The 21,371-nt window shown below is 36.9% G+C and overlaps 1 protein-coding gene across 4 annotated transcripts in view; it reads left to right on the top strand.

Annotated features, from left to right (window-relative positions):
• PHKB (phosphorylase kinase regulatory subunit beta) overlaps positions 1 to 21,371 on the top strand; it is a 250,960-nt gene that overhangs the window by 197,715 nt on the left and 31,874 nt on the right. For 3 of the 4 annotated variants that reach the window (XM_043983714.1, XM_043983712.1, XM_043983713.1), the window contains 8 exons: positions 818 to 900; positions 1,421 to 1,511; positions 9,865 to 9,926; positions 10,016 to 10,178; positions 11,492 to 11,573; positions 15,075 to 15,132; positions 18,084 to 18,174; positions 21,166 to 21,368. In XM_043983714.1, coding sequence (XP_043839649.1) covers positions 818 to 900; positions 1,421 to 1,511; positions 9,865 to 9,926; positions 10,016 to 10,178; positions 11,492 to 11,573; positions 15,075 to 15,132; positions 18,084 to 18,174; positions 21,166 to 21,368 — 833 coding nt within the window. Of the gene's footprint in view, positions 1 to 817; positions 901 to 1,420; positions 1,512 to 9,864; positions 9,927 to 10,015; positions 10,179 to 11,491; positions 11,574 to 15,074; positions 15,133 to 16,871; positions 16,963 to 18,083; positions 18,175 to 21,165; positions 21,369 to 21,371 lie in introns of all 4 variants that reach the window. The other variant, XM_043983715.1, reaches the window with a different exon arrangement.

Here is a 21,371-nt window from a genome sequence, read left to right as displayed (position 1 = left end):
CCAGAGTAGGAGTCCTAAGATAAAGAAGAAATTTATTTAACTCTGAAGTGATCAGAATCTCCTTTTGAATTTAGGGTATAAGATGGAATCGTGTGTGTGTGTGTGTGTGTGTGTGTGTGTGTGTGTGTGTGTGTGTGTGTGTAGAGAGACAGAGAGAAGAGAAAGAATTATTCCTACTTTCAGACTGAATAAGAATAAATTAATTCTTTGAATCATGTCAATAGAATTTGAGGGGTTTTTTTCTTTACAAGGTATGTACAACCAAGCCAGAATGGAATATTTGCAATTAAATAGTGTTTTTCCTCCCATATTTCTATTTTTAAAGGAAAGGTTTTCTAAAAATACAAGATAACAAGCACTTATCTGGACTGTAGTCCAGAAAAAAACTTCCAGTGTATTTCCTAGTTTAAGGACAGATTCAGCTCAGTCTCCCCTACTTTCTATGTCTGCAACCTCAGCAATGAGTATAGAGAGAACTGATATTTTGATTGAGAGTTCCCAAAACCCCACAAGAGCTTCAGTCATCAAAGAAAGACTCATTTATATTTGCTGTATTTACTAAGTAGAAAAATAGACATTCATTTAGGAATTTTTGAACAGATAAGATTGAAATCAAAATGGTTTTTATAAATAGTTTAGGTTAACCCTTTTATTTAGTTAAACACTCCATCCCCCAAGCACTCCCACTAAATGAATGAGTCATGACTTCTGGGTTTTGTTGGGTATTTCCACAACACTGCTGCAATTGATTGTTAGTTATTTTGAATTCCTTTCAGCTACTACAACCTTACATTTACTTGTACTCATGTTTTGGTAGAATGCTTTGCAGTTTATTAAACAGTATTGGAAGATGCATGGCCGTCCACTGTTTCTTGTTCTCATTCGCGAGGACAATATAAGGTAGGGAGCTAAACGAAAGGAAATGTATTTTTCTTGTCTTCCTCCCCTGGATTGTCAAGTCTTTGAAGTCAGGCATCATGCCTTATATTTCTTTTCAACTCTCACAATACCTCACAGACTATTTTATAAGCAACAGTATCCCAGTAAATACTTGGGAGGTGTATAGTTGATCCCTTTGCCTATAGTGCTGACTCTGTCTCTCTTTGTGGCCATTATTCCTTGACAATCAAATTCTGCCTCCTCCAAGAAACCTTGCTCTATATGTCCTTGGAAAATGACCTCCCACCTTGTTTTAGAGCATTCTGTATTTGTCTTCTGATCTTGTATTCTAATTTTATCATATTTATTTGTGTATTTGTCTTCATCCCTCAGACTGATTGGGGGCTCCATATTCTTTCACACTAGCTTTCCTAGAGGCAATGTGCACTTAAGTGTTCACTTCATACATTTTTGTAAAGAGGATGAAGAAATAATATGTTTTACATTTTATTAATAAGTGAATTGTGCTTATTTATTTTAGAGGCAGCCGGTTCAACCCTATATTGGATATGCTGGCATCCTTTAAAAAAGGAATGGTTGGGGGAGTGAAGGTTCATGTCGATCGACTGCAGGTATTTTTGAAAAATGTGAACTGTGTGTATTTTTCACCAGAATTGATACTAACATATGCCTTAATCCATGTTAGGTGGAAGAGAGTTTTTATCATATCATCTCTCATAATTTGTTGATTGTTTTCTTAAGCATTTATCTTTTCTTTTTGTTGTCTATAAATGCCATCAATCATTGAAATTAGACTATCAAGCATAGACTTTCTGTTTCTCTGGAAAGGGTTTTTTCCCCTATGCCTTCCTTTCATACCTAGTCACATCACCCAAAGCTCGGCCCTTATCACCTCATTCTTAGCCTGTTGCAATAATCTCCTACTTCATCTCCCCACCTCTGAATTATGGAATGGCTGTATGCATCTTCCAAACCATGTATCCATATACATTCCAATATGTGCATGATTATAAGATATTCATAAGCCATACCAGGGGAAAAATCACACAACTTTTTGGAGTTGAAGATTAAACTTGGTGACTTGTTCTCCATTTGTTCTTTGTAGTTGGTATTGTTTTAACATTCCTTATTACATTTTTTTTACAAAGTCAGACATGCTCATGCTTCCTTTTTTAGCATAAGATAGAACTCTGCTGATCTCACAGCCTTTGATGTTAACCAATTTCACTGCAATATTGAATCTGAAAATAATTCCATTTCCTTTAAATATTTAATAGTTCTCTCATATTTTGGAAGGCTTCCATTTCATTTGAGGGGAGATGTGTAAATTATGAAGACAAAGCAAAATTATTTTCTAGCAAGATAGGATCCTGGATCCTCATCATTTGCCTTTTCTGCTTTTGACTTTGCCTGATGTGGAATATCTGAAAACAATGGAATTTGAGAGATGCAAAGAACCTTTATTTCGTTTGTTTTTTTTATTCTTGACTCCTATGTGAAACTGAGAAGTGTCCTTTTGAATATCCACATGATCACAGTTATAGCATGCCAATACTGAAAAGAACCCTAGAGACAGCTTACAACATTACAGAACTTGAAGGCTGGAAGGAGCCTTGGTGGAGGGGGAGCCCTCTGCTTCTCAAGACAACACATTTTGGATGGCTTGTTTGTTAGGAAATTCTTCCTGACATCAAGCCTCATTTTACCTCTTTGCACCTTCCACCCATTGCTCCTTGTTCTACATGCAAGTCTTTAAAATGCTTGAAGAAAATTGCTGTGCCCCTCCCCACACCCCAAGTCTTCTCTTCTTCAGGGTCAACATGCTAATTCCTATAACCAACCAATCCATGGACAGAGAAGGAACCTAAGGCTCAAAGAAGGGAATAACCTTGTCCCAGGTCTGAAAAGTAGATAATAACCATAAGTAACATTTTTTATAATTATATGTGCTAGGCACATAACCTTTTACAATTATCTCTTTTGATCCTCACAACAACCCTGGAAGGGCAGGCACTATTATTTTCACCCTATTACAGATGAGGAAACTGAGGCAAACAAGGGTTGTGACTTTCTGTGGGTCATACAGCTAGTAAGTGTATGAGGCCAGATTTGAACTCAGGTCTTCCTGGTTTCCAGGCTCCTCACCCTGTCTACTGTGCCACCTAGCTGCTCATTAACAAAGCTGGGATGAGAACCCAGGTCTCTTGATTCCCAGCATGGTGCTTTCCTTATCATACCATGCTTTAGACTTGTGTAATCATCTTTTCATCAGCATAATTGATATGGCTTCCCATTCTCCCTTTAATTTCCACTTCAGTGTATGTAATTTTTTGCATCTTTAGTTGTGCCCCAGGGGATTCTCTAAGAGGAAAGAGAAGTCAGCAGTTTAATTTTTTTAAGTGACTTGTTTTTGATAAACTATTCAAGTAGTATAATATGGTAGAGTAAATGAAAACAAAATCAGTGTTTTTACTTTTTGCCTTCACTTTATTAGTTCCTAAAGATGATTAACTCTTTTTAAGTCTTTTTTCAACTTCAGCTATGGGAATATAATATCATATAGAACAAATGTACATAGGTTGTGTGATTCCATTGCAGCCAAAATCATAGCAGTAAATACTGACTAAATTAATAATAAGCTTAATCTTTCTAATAGTTTATACATGAGAATCTCCAACAAGAACCAAAATTATTTCTTTATTCCTGGGTTTTGGAGACAAGTTCTAAAAACTGGTAGTTATGGGGGCAACAAGGTGTCGCAGTGGATAAAGCATCAGCCCTGGATTCAGGAAGACCTGAGTTCAAATCCGGCTTCAGACACTTGACATTTACTAGCTGTGTGACCCTGGGCAAGTCATTTAACCCTCATTGCCCCGCAAAAAAACAAACAAACAAAAAACGGGTACTCATTGAACTGAGACCAAATAGCTGTTTTTCTAGATGAGATTAGAACATGAGATTATTTAGGTCAAGAGCAAGCAGAATTTAAAAATCAAAATAATCTTTCCCGCATTCTTATGTAGTGACCACTTTAATAATTTTATGTAGGAATGGGATGTGGAATGTGAACCTGTGTAAATGAGAGTTCTAATTATGGCAACCTGGGAGTCAGGGGGGTGACAATGATGTCCAAGAAGTGGAGAGGACAGAAGATTTTGAAAAACTATTAAAAGGTGGACCTCTGGGCTAGAGATGTAGAATGCTGCACACATTTTTAGACATGAGCCATGTTTTGAATTATTTTGTTTGACTCTGTTATAAGGGAGGAATTCTCTTTGAGGCATTAATGAATTAGACACTAGTGATAGAGATACAAAAAAAGAAAATATCATAAATAAAACATAAAAGAACTGTGGAGAAGAAAACAAAACAGAAGGGAGCACAAATAGGGCAATTTTGTTACTATTGAATTAAGTTACACAGACATACATAATATATATGTGTGCATATATATATATATATATATATATATACATATACATACTTTAAAAAACAAAGTGTATGTAACAAGTTAATCATTTCATACACGTGCTTTCTTTTGGTTGTTCTTGGATTACTGAAATATCCATGTTTGTTAAATTTATAATAAAAAAGAAAACAAAAAAAAGTCCTAAAATATTTTCTAAATCTTTATGCAAGGTCACAATGTTAGTATTGCTAATTATTTTTCCTCTTGTCTGCCATCATTATCAATGGAAAGTATTTTTCAAACATCTGCTTTATGCATGATTCTGTAGTAGGTTTCTCAGGGTTTGAACGAGTATGAGAAAAGTATAAGCAAAGATACTTAGCCAGTCAGAACGACATTCTCATATACCTCATCCCTTTACTTCTGCCTGCTTTATAACTAAAAGTCAAAAAGGAGAAAAAAAGGAAATTTTTTTTAATAGGCATTCTCTCACTTAGCTACTTTTACTTCCTGCATGGCCTTGATCTGGGCCTTATTTTACTTTTGCAAAATGTTAGAATAAATGATCTCTAAAGTTCCTTCTAGTTCCAAATCCTTTGATCCTTTTGATTGAGGAGTAAACTAATTATTTGAATAATAACCAGTGCCTTATTTGTTTATGTAGTACTACATTTAATTTTTTAAAAGTGAATTTAAGGAGGGGTGGAGCCAAGATGGCAGAGGAAAGACGTTAAACACACAGAGCTCCTGATACAATTACACCAAAAACAGCAATAAAAGAACCCCCGTAGCAGAAAAACCCACAAAAATATGGGCTAAGATTATTTTCCACCCATAGACAAATTAAAGGGGGCTATGCTGAGCTACCAGTAAAGTCCAACCCTGTGATCACACCGACAGAGACCCCAGGCACACCACACCAGAGAAACTTAACTCCCGAGCCTCCGAATCAGCTGCTGCTCCAGTGTCTTCTGGAACTGAGCTTACAGTCTGGTGAGAGGGCTGAACGGCTGGCCAGGGGGAAAGTTCAGGGGTGTCAGCGGGACCTAGAGAGGAATTCGGCTATCCCTCCCCAACATTGAACCGGGAAGAAATCCTGAACAGCGGGAGGCCCAGGTGGGGGAGGGGCTCATCAAAGCTAAGAACCACACCACAGAAAGCTTTGCTTGTTAGTTGTTTAGTAAGTAGGCTTGAGGTTATCTTCGGACCGGAGAACAGTCCAGGTGAGAGAAAAACCTTCCCTCCCTCAAACCAAAACACCTAAGACCTTCTGAAGCTGGGGACAGTAGGGTAGCCTAGAAGCAGGGCTTCCCAGTGGGGAGTTAAAAGTCAAGTAAAATACCACAAGATGAGCAAGCAAAGAAAATTTACAACTATAGAAAGTTTCTTCAGCAACAAGGAAGATCAAGGTACACCCTCAGAAGAAGATAACAACCTCAGGGCCCCTACATCCAAAGCTTCCAAAAAGAATATGAACTGGTCTCAGGCCATGGAAGCTCTCAAAAGGGACTTTGAAGAGAAAGTAGGAGAGATGGAAGGAAGATTTAGAGAGAGGGAGGAAAGAATGGAAAGAGAAATGAGAGTGATGCAGGAAACTCATGAGAAAAAAGTCAACAGCTTGAAAAGTCAAATGGAAAAGGAGATTAAAAAAGGTGTCTGAAGAAAATAATTGCCTAAGAATTAGGATTAAACAAATGGAAGCTAGTGACCTTATGAGAAATCAAGACACAGTAAAGCAAATCCAATTGAATGAAAAAAATAGAGGGAAATGTGAAATATCTCCTTGGAAAAATAGCTGATCTAGAAAATAAATCCAGGAGAGATCATTTGAAAATCACTGGACTACCCAAAAACCATGACCAAAACAAGAGCCTAAACATCATCTTCCAAGAAATTGTAAGTGAAAATTGCCCTGATATTCTAGAAGCAGAAGGTAAAATAGAAATTGAAAGAATCCACCGATCACCTCCTGGAACAGATCCCAAAAGGAAGACCTCCAGGAATATTATAGCCAAATTCCAGAGCTCCCTGGTCAAGAAGATGTTGCAAGCAGCTAGAAAAAAAGGAACTCAAAAGCTGTGGAGCTCCAATAAGTATAAAACAAGATCTAGCAGCACCTACATTAAAGGACTGGAGGGGATGGAATATGATATTCCAGAGGGCATAGGAACTGAGACTACAGAATCACCTACCCAGCAAAACTGTGTATAATCTTTCAGAGGAAAAAATGGGATTTCAATGAAAAAGAGGACTTTCAGGCATTTGTGATTAAAAGACCTGAAATGAATAGAAAATTTGACTTTCAAATACAAGACCCTGGAGATGTATAAAAAGGTAAAAAGGAAAAAGAGACCATGAGTTACATTAAAAGATTAAACTGTTTACATTTTTACATGAGAAGGTAATAATTCCAACTCATAAGAACTTTCTCAGTAAGGAATACACAGAGGACACAGGTCTGAACTGAATACAAAGGGATGATATCTGTAAAGCATTCATTTTTTGCTTATCCTTGTTCTTTGTGGGGCAAACAGGGTGGGGTGTCTTATGTCTGGGGCCAGTTTTGGGCTCAGGGCCTCCTGGGTTCGGGGCTGGTGCTTTGTCCATCTAGCTAACCCATGATGACATCTTTAAAATAGGGGTGAGGGGTAAGAGGAATAGACTAGAGGAGAGGTGGAATGGGGAGAGGTAGCTCACATGAATGAAAAAAGTTTATGATGGGGAGGGGAAGAGGGGGAAGGGATAGGGCAGTGAGTAAACCTTACTATCATTGGAATTGGCTCAAAGAGGGAATAACATACATATTCAAATGGGTATGGTAATATATTTTTGCCCTGTGGAAAAGTGGGTGGGGAAGGAGATGGGGGGGTGGGAGAAGAGAGGAAAGAGGGAAGGGAAGTTTGGGGAAGGGAGCTGTAAAAAGCAAAACACTTTCAAGGAAGGTGAAGATGTCCCACATAACAGCACATGAATGACATATATTGAATTGCTTAATTTCATAGGGAGAGTTGAGGAGGGAGGGAAGAAGAAAAATTTAAGAAAACAGAATTAGCTCAAAAAGTGAATTTAAGAAGATCTTCAGAGTGATATATTTCAGAAATATGAACCAGAACATTTCCAACTTTCTCTTTTAGCACTTCATATTCAGACATTGTCAGGAGAGTATATTTAGTGTGATGGGGCTTCTGTACCTCAGAAACCCAAAACATTTTTCCTCTACCATGACTGAATGCCTCTTTCAGGTTCCCAACTGTGACTATTTATCTTAATTACTGGGTTCCACTCATCCCTGGGTCCCCTATCAAGAAAAAAATCAGAGGGTTTTCACTTCTACTCCTTTCCTAATTACCCAATAATTGCACAATGATGTCTTAGATGATTTTTAAAGGATTTATGATGAGGCACTACAAATTAAGTGGGAGAAGGGATAATTAGTTAATACTGTTCAGTAAACATTTATTGACCACCAACTATGTGTTGAAACATCATAATGGGAGAGAAAAAGGTTGGTTCACAGCTTATAAATGTTTTTAGGGGATTGTATTATAAGTTTAGTATTTATTAGAGAGAAAATACAGTAATATGACAGTTTAATATTATACCTTAGCATCAGCTATATGACATTTGGGGAATTCTCCTTAGCTCCCTTGCTTCAATATTAGCTCAATTCTAGTTCCATTGCCATGGAATTGGTTGTCTGGTTGTCTGGTTGTCTGGAATTTGTAGCCCTCTAGAATTTACTTCTACAGTAATGGCATAGACATTCCAAGCTAAGTGTATAGCTTTCCTTCTTATAACCCTCTCCTTTCCCCCTCAAAATTATTTATCCTGGACTACCCCATGTAATGGCCTGGAAAACCCTTCCCTGATTCTGGCCTAGAAAAACTTCCCCATATGCTTATTTTTGCTTCTCTCCCACCCCCCCAAAAATAACCAACCCACAAAACTTCCAGTGAGAACCAATCTTCTTTCCCTTGGATTTTGACCTTATACCATTTCATTGCAACCTGAAAGTCTCCATGTTTTAGTCTCATTGTAAATTGTGAACCTTCTTGCTTCAATTTCATAAGAGGATACTTGTTCTCTTGCTTCACCTATGGTCTATCCAGTTCCTACATGCCATGACTTTGGGCCAATTTTGCTCTTAAACGACTTGTCTGTGATCTCTTTGGTCCTTGTATCTTGGGTCCATGATAGACTCTTCTGAGCCTGGGTTGCTACATCTTTGATCGATGGTTGGATTGTCTTTGGGTTCTAAATCTGTTCCCAGATCATCCTACCCCTAGCTTTCTACTATTGGCTGAGCTGATCTAACAAATACATTTGACAGCAAGAGAGATTATCCACTTTCTTCCTTGGTCTCATGAAGAGATCAAATCACTTTTCCATTTGAATGTCACTAGTCACTGAACCTACTTGCCCTCCTTGGTTCTGGGGATGGAGCTTGAATACCATGAATCTAACAGTAATGACAATAATAAAAATGGATATGGATATGTAATACTGTCTATATCTTCTCATTTCCTTCTCCTCAAATGGTGACTATAATAGGGAAAGAATACTGCTAAAAATCACTTTTGTTTCAGACTCCCTCTTTTACTTATAACTGTCTCAGTTAGCTGGCAGTGTCAGTAGTAACACAGATAACGGGAAACCATACATCATTCACAGAATCATTTTAGGTTATCAGTTACTATTTCCTTCACCATGATAATGTCTAACAAGCAGAAACAGTTCACTGTTTTGAGTTTCATATAATTTAACTTGGGTTTCTAATGAAAGTTCAAATGCCAAATGTGAGTTTCTAGGAAAATGAAGAATTTAGATAATTCAAACACTGGACCTGATTAATGGAAACTTGAAATTAATCTGTTGTTGGTCAATAACAACAAAAAGAATATTCCATAGTGCCTTGTTCAAAACATGCACATGAAATCAGATTTTGTTCTGTCATTTTTCAGTCATCTTCATGACCCCATTTGGAGTTCTCATTGCAAAGCTACTGTAGTAGTTTGCCATTTCCTTCTCTAGCTCATTTTACAAATGAGGAAACTGGGGCAAACAGGGTTGGGTGACTTGCCCTGGTTCACATAGCTAGCAAGTGTTCTGAGGCCAGATTTGGTTTCATGAAGATGAGTCTTCCTGACCCTAGGCCTGGAACCCCATTACTGCATCACCTAGCTGCCCAACCTCTTAGATGGTTAGTGCTTATTGGTTGTTGCTTTTTTTAACTGAATTGAATGGCATCATGTAGTTGAAAACAGAAATAAAGCATATATATTGTCTTTGGCATTAAAAAAAACACCATTGCGTTATATTAGGTTTTTAGGGGCAATATAAGATTTAGTGCTTGTGAAGCAAGGGGAACTCTAAAATGTAATAAAATTCATCCTATGGTCTATGTTACAATTTATTATGAAATAAGCACTTAACTCTGTGGGCATTTTTATGATATTTTTCCAACTCTTACTATTTACTCATACCAGCCTTATTGTTTGTACAACACCAATTAAGAAGTAATTTTAATCTAAATTTTTATCCACCTTACATTTCAGACATTGATATCGGGAGCTGTCGTTGAACAACTTGACTTCCTAAGAATCAGTGACACAGAAGAGTGAGTGTCATTTGGAATACCCAGTCATTCTGTTTCCTGAGACATTGCTAAAATATATAAAATCTGACATTTTTTCTCTTATTTCCCAGGCTTCCAGAATTTAAGAGTTTTGAAGAGCTAGAACTCCCCAAACATTCTAAAGTCAAACGACAAACCAGTACTCCCAATGCTCCTGAACTGGAACAGCAGCCAGACATATCAGTTGTGGAGTGGAAAAACAAGCCAACCCATGACATTCTTCAAAAACTAAATGTAAGGAGATTTGGTGACCCTGAGTGAGATCAGGAGACCCACCCCTGCCATGTGTTCTTGCTATGCTTTTCCTTTATTATCTCAGAGGGTATGAAAAGTCACCATAAAGCTTAGAATTATTTATTAGGCTTCTAGAACTATGTCTTATTTATTGTCCTCATCATTTTAACTGGCATCAATCTAATACTCTGAGCTTTACACAACATTTTACATAAATCTTTTGATTTGCTGTCATCCTGAATGTTGTCTGTGTTAGACCTGTTTTGACTGGCCTTTGAGGTTAGACCTAGGAGTTGCAGAGGTAAATTTTGGCTTAAAATAAGGAAAATTTTCCAAAGAATTCTTGAATTCCTACTTACTCTTTAAAGGCTAACTCTAGTATTGCCTCTTCTAGGAAGCTTTCCCCAGCTATTAATAATTCTTCTCCCCTAACCTCCCAAAGTACTTTGAACTGTGCCATTTTAATGTACCAATCATGTAATATTGTGTGTCATGGTTATATATTTATGTCTTTATCCCCATGTTAGACTCTAAGCTCTGTGAGAGTAGGAACCTTCCCTTCTCTAAACTCTAAAGCTCTGCATAGTTTTCTGAAAATGTAAGTTTGACAAATGGTTATTGAATGAACGAATGAATATTCTCATGTCTTCCTCACAACAGCCTTGTGATGGGGGAGTGGAAAAGGTGAGGAGAAAGGTGTGATATTTAAAATCTAATGTGTGTCCTTATCTTCCCCCCCCCCAGTTTTTTGGGGGGAACTAGCTAAGATTTACTGATAAATTCAGCAATAGTTTAGGCTTTTAAGCACTTATTAAAGTATATTAGGGGTTAGCAAAGAGAGAGAAAGCTGCCTTCACCTAGGTATCCAAGAGGGAACATGTGAAGTTCTGAAAATTAGGAAACCTGTTTACTCTCCTCTTTCCTCTGCCACCATGGTGCCTGAACCAGGGAGCCAGCCTCACCTTCCTACTTCCAGTCTCCCTCCCTAGAAGGGGAGGTCCTTCAAGCTGATTGTTTGAGGGTGTTCTACTGTTGATGTCATAGTCTACAACCTCTGAGAACAACACCCCACTCAGGGCCAGCCAGGTGTGGTCTCGATTTAATCAACCTTAAGTAGGTTCTCAGTCAGTCTCTCAGTCTCACCTAATTCAATCAATCAGTCTTCAGGTGGGGCATCTGCCAAATCCCATTATTTTCTCACAAAGGAATAGAGAGGGATAATATTTAAGATTCTTTCTAACTCTAAGAGGTCATGTTGCTAAATGCTAGTGCCCATTTCTTTCCAGTTACAAATAGTGATTTTTTTTCCCTAGGACTGCAGTTGTCTGGCAAGCCAAGCTATCCTATTGGGCATACTGCTTAAAAGAGAAGGTCCTAATTTCATCACTAAAGAAGGTAGGTATACAGAATATGGGGAAAGTTGTGGGTTTTGTTTTTTGTTTTTAAATAGACTAGGAAGTATGTGTCCTGTGTACTCCTAAGGAATGTAAATAATGGACATACACTGAAGAAGTTGCAGTCATTTTCCTCTCCATTAAGACAGTTTTTTGCTTTAAATGGAAATCTCATCTTCATTGCTCCTAGAGTGGAATCAGCTGTTAAATGTAGGAACTGCTAAATTGTTTTCATGCAGTGTTGGGTGATTGTAATTCTGAGCACAGTTTTGGGGGGTGTGTGTGTGTGTGTGTGTGTGTGTGTGTGTGTGTGTGTGTGTGTGTGTTAATACACTTAATCTCCTACATTAGAATGGAGGTGGGTACAAGGTTTCTGTCCGTGCACGTTAGCCTTAAATGACTTGGCAGTTGCATATTGACAGTTTTGTTTTCAGTGTTATTTTCCCTTATATTTTAAGATTGGAATCAAATTGAGTTGTCTATAAAAATTAGTCCTTTTTTGTTCTGCAGTAGAATTTGGAATGAAATATGGCATTTAATGAAATTGCAGTCCAAACCTTCATTAAAAGGGTGATAAAAAATAAATCATTTCTAATCATGTCTATGTGATGGTCTGCATTAACCTAAGAAGCCTCCAAGCATTCTTGAATGTATTCAGCCAATGTCCTGGAATTTTCATGTTCTGAATCAATATTTATTTTCAGTATTTTGAAATATTTAATGCATTTAAATACTTTATAGCCAGTTGCAAAAAACTGTCAAAGGATAACTCAGTAGTCTGGGGACAATTAGCAAATTCAGTCTTGCTATTCTAAAAATTCTTCATTAGAGGGGCTAAATATGGATGTGACTAAACATGGAACTTGGACTAATGTTCTAAGGAAGAAATAAATAGTATTCAAACCCTTAATAATCCCTGTTCTGTCCCCATCACAGGATGATTGATTGTGAGGATCAAATCAGTTACTTTGTAGAAAATTGGAAAGTGGTACACAAAAAGTCAAATTTTATCAAATAATATTGATGGAGGATCCCATTTATACAAAGTTTTTACATTCTTGGTTACTAATTAAAAGTATGTTTTTAAAAATTGGTCTCTTAAGTTTCTCCCATCATTACTGCCAATCAATAGGAGATAATATGTTTATTATCTCTTCATCATTACATGTAAATTGAAGACTCTGATTTCTTAGTTGGATTCTATCCTCAGCCAAAATTTTTACAGAACAACCTGTAAAAGACTCACCTTCATAACAACTATAAACAAAACCCTTATGGTTCTAATTATTGTGCATAATTAGCTGTGAAAACAGAAGTGTAAGCAGATGTTCAACTGATGAATTTGTTTATTCTTCTTCCTTGCTCTGGATATTACCTAAAATGTGGACTTTGGCCATGAGATATATTTAGTTCATTGTGGTCTTTTTTAACCTTTCATTTATTAGGGGTCTGGAATTTCACATGATCACCCTGTGTTCATGATTAGAGAACTGTTCTAGAAAGTTGTTTATAAATGTAGCCTATAGAAGCTCTTAGAATATTTTTCCAACACCCACTCTCACTTATGAGTCCTGAGTCCTAGGGCAAGCTTATCTTGCCCCCTGAGGGTTTATGGGGTGACCTGAGGGCTAAGAGGTGATTCCCAAGATTATGACAATCATAATCAGTCTGCCTTAAGTAATCTTTAGAAACAGGTCTTTTCTAAAGTGATAAAGTAAAAACAGTTGATGCAAAACATCCTTCCTGCCCTCCTTTCAAAAAAGCATGCAGTGCTCGCCCATGAGTTCATACAAAATCCATTAAAAAATGAGATTGATGGATAGAGCACTGGCCCTGGAGTCAGGAGGACCTGAGTTCAAATCTGCCCTCAGACACTTAACACTTACTAGCTTACCAGCAAGTCACTTAACCCTAATTGCCTCACCAAAAAAAAAAAAGCAAAAACAAAACCAAAATGAGATTGAGCTTAGAGATTGTACAAGGCACAGTTTTTGATTACTGAAAGCTCTTTTCTTCCATTCATGGTGAACTTAAGAAGTTCCCCTCCAGAATAGTGAATCTGTATCTAGTCTATCATTAGCTCCCAAAGCAGACTCTCCAGTCAACTGATACGGAAATGCTACTAGGAATCTGATGGAAGGATGAGAAATTCAAAATCCCCTGGACTCTACAAAGTTCTGAAAGTCTTCCTCATGCTAAAGAGGACTTGGCCTTGGTCCAGGTTCCTCCTAACTCTCACCTTCCCTTGGTGGTTCCTCTTTTGTAGTACAATAGGAAACCACATGTGCTCCAATTTTTGGAATTCTCTAATTATAATCAACTCCATGCTTTTATACAAGACCAAAAACAGTGAAAAAACCCTAATCCAGTTGGAACAGACTTTCTGTCTAGTGTCATTTAACTTCATCAAATGACTTTCAGAGACTTTTTGCACTTGGTTTAAGGCCTAGAATTAAAATTGATTAGACATTTTTCACTTACTTTAAATAGGGTGGGGTGAATTAACTAAATAGATATCAAACTTCAGTATTTATATAAAAATAAAAAGACTTTTTCTTTTCAAAAATAGTTATCTGCTGAGAGGTAATTGTGATATTTGATTTAGATTTAAATTTTCAGAGTTGCAAGAAATTCTGTACAATGCTGATCATGAGGTCTTGTCTAATATGTCATAGAAGTAAAATGAACGTGAGTTAAAATATTGAAGATTTTGTCCATTACTTTTTTATGATCATTGAATGTATATGCCTACTATTTGCTTCATAGAATGTGGCTTCACTTATATATGCCAAATCCACGCCAGGGAGTAGTTTTGTTTAAGTGACATCCATAACCCAGGAGGACAGAATTTTTGATTAGTGCAGCATTGTATGATCAAAAGTGCTCCACCCAGTTGGTCCTCATTGTATGTTTATTGATTCCATAAACCTGTGCTGTGTGTGCTAGGTGCTTGAGTGAAACAAAGAAGAATAAAATGTGATCCCTGTCCTCACAAAACTTATAGATTAGTGGCTGATGAACAATCAGATTCCTTTACAACCTACAATATTAGTTCCACTTTCCTGATTGTTTTATAATGTACTCATTCTTTTTCTTCTGTAGTAAATTGGTGCATTCATTTTGTAATTAATTAAATTGTAAGTTTTCCATATTGAGCAAGTTTCATTTTTAAGGAATGATAATATACCAATTCAAGTCTCCAGAGACTGAAAGTCAACAGATATTGAGTATTAGTACTGATATATTTTAATCACACATTTTATATGTCATGTCCTACAGTAACTCAAAACATTAGTGCATTTATTGAATAGACTGGGGCCAAAAATCAAAGTTCATAAATGACTAAAATCACATTTGCAAAAGGACACCAGGAGAACTATAACACGCATTTAATAACAAGCTTCCTTTAACTGAGAACAACTCACTGCCTTGATAAAATGCCGTGTGCCAGTGGGTGGTCAATAATGATCACATGACCATGATAGTATTATTTCATGTTTAGGTACTGTTTCTGATCATATGGAGAGAGTCTATAGAAGAGCCGGCAGCAAAAAACTTTGGTTCGTATTTCATGTCATTATCATTCTTTTGTCGTTGTTGTTATGTTTGGTGGCATAAAGGTAAAGGAGTCAAAATGATGACAGCTGCTCTCACACATCCCATCTACCCTTCTTGGACCACAATACCGTGCCTCTCTCTGCCTTTCCCCAGAAGAATTAAAACATTCACAGAAGATGACCCTCTCTCGTGCTTTCTGGCTTCAGATAGCAGCCCCTTTCTCCTGAAATGTATCAGATATATGCATAGACAAATAGATGTGCAGATTATTTTTACTTAATGATTCCTCTCCAATCTACCACTCTTTTATCTGGAGCCAAAACTCTTATTGTATGGTAGACCTTTTCCCCCATTGCAGAAAACCTTGGAGATATAGCAAAGGTTCCAGCTCTGCTACAGCCTGCTTTTGTTACCTTGGAGAAGTCATTGAACATTTCTGAATCTTAATTTCCTTGACTGTAAAGTGGGGGAGACTGAATGACCTCTGAATTCCCTTGTAGCTATAAATCTGTGATTTTCAAACATAATTTATTTAGTGAATAGCAAACTCAAAGGACCAAGAGTAGCTGATGCTTTTAACATATGTTCTGTACTCATTCCGGTGATGGACGTCCCCTCCTGAATAATAACTAACCTTGGTCTATTAGAGGTTTCTTCCTAAAAGGTGGTTTGATTGGCTCTTATTCAGGTAAGTAGAGGCATAGTATTGATTTTACATCTGACCAATTATGGCTGCTTGAGTACTGAACACTGCATTTCAAAATTTATTAACTACCGTAGCAGAATATGACAAATTTTGGAAGCTGGATTATTATATAGCACATAAGTAATTATTCCAAATCTGCAACAAAACAAAACAAAGAAGCTTCTAAAAGAATGTAATATCTGTCTTAGGCTATGTTACTTAACCTCTATAGTTTCATAATGTGTAAAATGAAACAGTTGAAATGGATGAAATTTAAGAACTTTTAACATTATAGGATTCATATCTGAGTGCTTACTGTCCCAGGGAAGGGGGAAGGAAGAGAGAGATAGAATTTGAAATTCAATACTTTAAAAAAACAAATGTGAAAAATTGTTTTAATATGTAATTGGGGAAAATATGTGTATGTATATATGTATATGTGGGAGGGTGCGTATATGTGTGTATATATATATATGCATATATATATATATATATATATATATAAACATAGGATTCAAATCTGCTCCCCACCTTTAGTATTACTACCTTTCTTGTTGATTATTTCCTATGTAGATGACTTGTCTACACATAGTTGTTTGCATATTTTCTCCCCCTTTAAACTGTGAGTTTTTTGAGAATAAAGACAGTCTTTTGCCTTTCTTGGCATTCTCAGCACTTAGCACAATATTTGACACATTGTAAGAGCTTCAGAAATGCTTATTGACTTCAATTGTCTTTTTTTAACCACTCATGAGATTATAGTAAATCCAATGGCTACATCTTTCAAATTTCACCATGCTAATATTCTCACTGGAGAAAAGCATTGTAACCAAGAGAATTTTGTCCACTAGATTTTTAAATGTAGGCCTGCTACCTTGTTTTTGATAGGATAAGACCAATCTTAAACCCTTTCTGTCAAAAAATTAGAATTATATTAAATTGGGGAGGGGAGAAAATTGGCATACATTTCAAGTGCTGTTTTGTTCAGAAGGACCAAATCTTGGAAATCTTATTTCTTTTATTTTCCCTCTGGTGGTTGTCCTGTGACCCACTTAGGTTGACGGTGCGCTATGGTGCTGCATTTACCCAGAAATTTTCTTCCTCTATAGCCCCCCACATTACTACTTTATTGGTACATGGGAAACAGGTAAAACTGTGTGCAGGTTGGAAAGTGGTACTGCTTGACATGTGTGAGCTTATCTGCGTTGGATGAAATAAATCTATGCTCTTTGGAAATGCCTTCTTCTCAGTCTTGTAGTGTTTGGGAGAGGACAGCCTCCTTCCCAGAAACAGAGAGGAGGCCTGTTGTCTCACTAACTCCCTTGGTTATTGGCACCTTTCTCCCTTGTCCCTTCTTTTCAATAAAGGCCCAGAAATGTACATGCTCCTTCACATCAGGTAAATTTAAGTGTATGACAGCCAGAAAATGACAAACAGTTTAAAGTCCAGTACTTTACATTCTTTCATTCACTGAAATAGTTCCACATAGAAGTTTTGCCTTTGAGCAAGAAGTACTTTTGTTTGACTCCTGTGTAGATTATGGATTTGCACATACTGTGCTTTAAAAACAAGAAGAGCAATATCTGTTGTTCCCATATTCTGAAGACTTTTCAGAAACTCTAAAATGGCTGTGGGAATCATTCCTTAATCCATTTTAGCACATCTCTTAATAGAACTTTCAAGCCAGTTTTACCATTTGCAGTAGCCATAATATTTGTGGTTGGAATGAAGATGAGGAAGACAATCTCATTATATTGCTATTCACTAATGAGCAGGTTTCAGCACAAAATGATCCATTTTGAATCCCATTCAAAAGGAATTAATTACCACCCAAGGAAATTTATCATAAAGCACTTTAGCATAGAACCCCAAAATAACTTCATGAGACTCCATTGACATTTTTAAATGAATTTTCTTCTGGAAAGTTAAAAAAGTTATTGATAGTGTATCCTTTAATATATTAATATATGAATAGTTTGGTTAAACACATTTATTCTTAGCACAAGCAGATTGATACAGAAAAGAACTGCCAGCTATTGATGTATATATTACCTGTAGTTTGTAAGTTCCAACTCTTCCCTCCATCCCCACTGTGATATTTACCCAAATGAATCCACATAATCCACTGTAATTTGTTAAAAGTTACTTGAATGAAAAAAAAAATGCGTCTTTTTAAATAGCCCCATTTGGAGACTGCCCTCAAACATGACTTGAATCTATGAAAATAGCATTCAACATCCAATGGGATTGCTCTCTTCTTTGCTCTAGGTCGGTTGTGCGCTGCGCAGCGAGTCTTTTAAATAAAGTAGTGGACAGCCTTGCACCTTCAATTACTAATGTGTTAGTTCAGGGCAAACAGGTAAGTCTGCACCTTTTAGACTCTAATCAAGGCCTCATCAAAGATATTTCTATTCAAATTGTTTCCCTGGTTCTACTCTGAAAACCCTCAGTGCCATACATCACAGTCCTGAGAATAAAATTCGTAGAAAGACTTCTGACTAGTTCTTTAAAAACAAAATAATATTTTGAAGGTTCCTTAAGCAAAGTCAAAAATAAAACATTACCTGTGTGTTAAGTAGGTAGGTAATGTCCTTTTCTCATTCTAGCTCCTTTGGAACTTTGACTTTCTCCTGGATTTTCTACAGTACAAAATGGGTGCTAATGTCAAATGAATCAAAATTAAGTTCTAGGTACGAAGGAACTGCTCTTGTTCAGATGAGTGAAGGGAACACAACAGGGATACACAGTAGGAAGGAATTGCATGAGGATTGTAGCATGGGGAATGGCAACACTTTTTCTTTCCTCTGTTCAGTGTTTGGCTTGCCTGGCTTAATCTTCACTTGGTTATGACAGTTTGCTTGCTTCCATTTTCTTATCTGGGAAAATGTGTGCTTTACTTGCCTTCCTGACAGTAAATACAACAAACCATCAACACGGTAAGGTTTAATCATTTGAATCATTTTTAACTCCTTTTGGCTGAATGAGCCTAGGACCCACATCTCAGGTCTTTTAATTAGTATTAAAAGTTTAAGTGATGAGGTCTTGATATCCAGCTTTTATAATATTTTTGAATAACAACTACTTGTTCTTTTTGATAACATATAATAACAAGAATTAAGTAGTAATTGGCTTTAAATATAACTATACTTAAATGGCTCAAATTGCATTCACACTTCTTATTGCCTCTGTTTTCACAGCATCCTTTATGAAGTAGCTAGGTCATACAGCATTGGACATGGAACCAGAAGTCCTGAGTTCAAATTCAGCCTCAGACACCACCTCTATGACCTTGGCAAGCCATTTAACCTTTGCCTGCCTCAGATTCCTCACCTGTAAAATGCGGATAATTATAGTGCCCACCCCCCAGAATTGCTGAAGATAAAATAAGATGTTTATAAAGTATTTTGCAAACCTTGAAGTTCTCTGTATTGATTATTCATTGTTGTTGTTGTAGTATATAGAGAACAAGCACTATTATCCTCATTTGTTTGATAGGGAAAACTGAGGCCCTTGGAAGTGATTTTCCCAAAGTACTCATTGATGAAATCTAAGTTTACTGCTATACAGTCCAATGCTCTTTTCACTGGACTGTGCTGTCCTTCAAAATAAAATGCCAGAAGAAAATGAATGTTCATTTATAATTGTTTTCCCCTTAAATTTTGATCTCTAGGTTATCATAAAACTTGTTAACTCTGATCCATATGAAACACTTTGATAGCCTTTGGAGATCTCTGTATAATCTCAAGAGGTTGCTTCAGTCCTTTGATTCTTTGACAGTTTCACAGAACTTCTGACTGTTATGAGGTTATTGTCTTGAGGCATTCTTCATAAAGCAAGAATATTACATTGAATATCTGTTATTCATAGCCCAAGAAAGGTAACCCACAACTACTTCAGGTATCCCACTATATATAAAGCTTTGCTACAAAAAGCTTTGCTCCTAGTTGGCCAAGCTCTTGACACTGATTAATTGACTGCATTTCAGCATCTTACATTTTAACTAAAGTTTTGGCATAGTGTTTTCAGTCCTAAAAGCAAGTAAGAATCAGAATAGGATATTTAAATTTCAGGTCAGCTCATTCCTGCCTGAGAATTGAAGCAACAGATTGAAATGAAGTGATTATTTAGTTTTACTGCTTCCACAGGGAAGAATGTCATGGATCTTGGTTTTCCAGTTTAATAAAAGTAACAACATTTGAACCAGTTAATAGCTACCACATGTGATATAATAAATAGATGATGTTCAGTTTTCGGTCCAAAGACTTCTTTGGTGGGCCAAAAGACTCCAGAATGCCTAAACTACTTTCTCCCTCCCATCTGAAAAATTCATAATTTCCTCAGGTACTATGTTTATCCTTCTCTTTGTTACACTTACTCCTGACATCATGTACTGGATATGGGGTGGGGTGGGGTGGGGGTAAGGGAGATGGAGGTATGGTCAGCTGTGGATTTTTATGTAGGAGTAGAAAACAGGAGAGGAAGTGAGATCAAAGTATCTTACAGTGGGGCAGCTAGGTGGTACAGTGGATAGAGCACTGGCCCTGGATTCAGGAGTACCTGAGTTCAAATCCAGCCTCAGACACTTGACACTTACTAGCTGTGTGACCCTGGGCAAGTCACTTAACCCCACAAAAAACAAAAACAAAAACAAAGTATCTTACAGTGCTTTTCATTAGGACTTTCCTCTTTAAGACTTTTTCTTTCCTCGGCTTCTGTGTTCCCTCTGTCACCTTTCCCTGTAATCTAGAGATGAATCAACAAGCATTTATTGACCACTGACAGTGTTCCTAGAGCTCTGTTAGGTTATACTGCTGCCTACGAAAGAGATATCTGTCCATTAAGAACTTGTGATCTTGTCTTTGGAAGATAACTCTTACACATCAAAAATCATCTCAGAGCAACGCAAAATAGTTATTAATCAATGGCTAAATTGTAGGGTCTAAACTTTAAATGTGGCAAGAGGCCAGAGGAAGGTAGATGTCAGTGCAAGCTAGAGAAATGGTAGGATCAAACTACAGTTCTTCATATGTAATTTGGTAATGGCAATATAACCAATCTGCCCAATAATGTAAGGTACTAAGTTCACTCAAGATAAAAAAAACACATTCTACCCTAAACCTTTTAGTCCCTTTGCTGCCTTATGTACCCTTGTATTTTGGATCACCCATTAGATCACCATGAGACTTACAGATCAGTCTTTGAGAATAACTCCCATAAATAACCCAAACAGCTAAACACTTACCCTGCATCCTTAGCTTGTACAGTGAAATTCAACCCAGCCTGACTTTGATTTTATTTCACCTTTTAGTAGCCAAGGGGTTTTGACACTGATGTTTTAACTCATTCATAGGTAACTCTGGGGGCCTTTGGGCATGAAGAAGAGGTGATCTCTAATCCTTTGTCTCCAGGAGTGATTAAGAATATTATCTATTATAAGTGTAATACACATGATGAAAGGGAAGCTGTCGTTCAGCAGGAACTCGTCATTCATATTGGCTGGATCATATCTAATAATCCTGAACTATTTAGTGGTATGCTGAAGATACGGATTGGGTA

Source organism: Dromiciops gliroides, chromosome 2 (genome assembly GCF_019393635.1).
Source record: "Dromiciops gliroides isolate mDroGli1 chromosome 2, mDroGli1.pri, whole genome shotgun sequence".
NCBI classification, from domain to species: Eukaryota; Metazoa; Chordata; class Mammalia; order Microbiotheria; family Microbiotheriidae; genus Dromiciops; species Dromiciops gliroides.
Note: the sequence above shows the minus strand (reverse complement) of the source record. Positions and strands in the feature narration are given on the sequence as shown.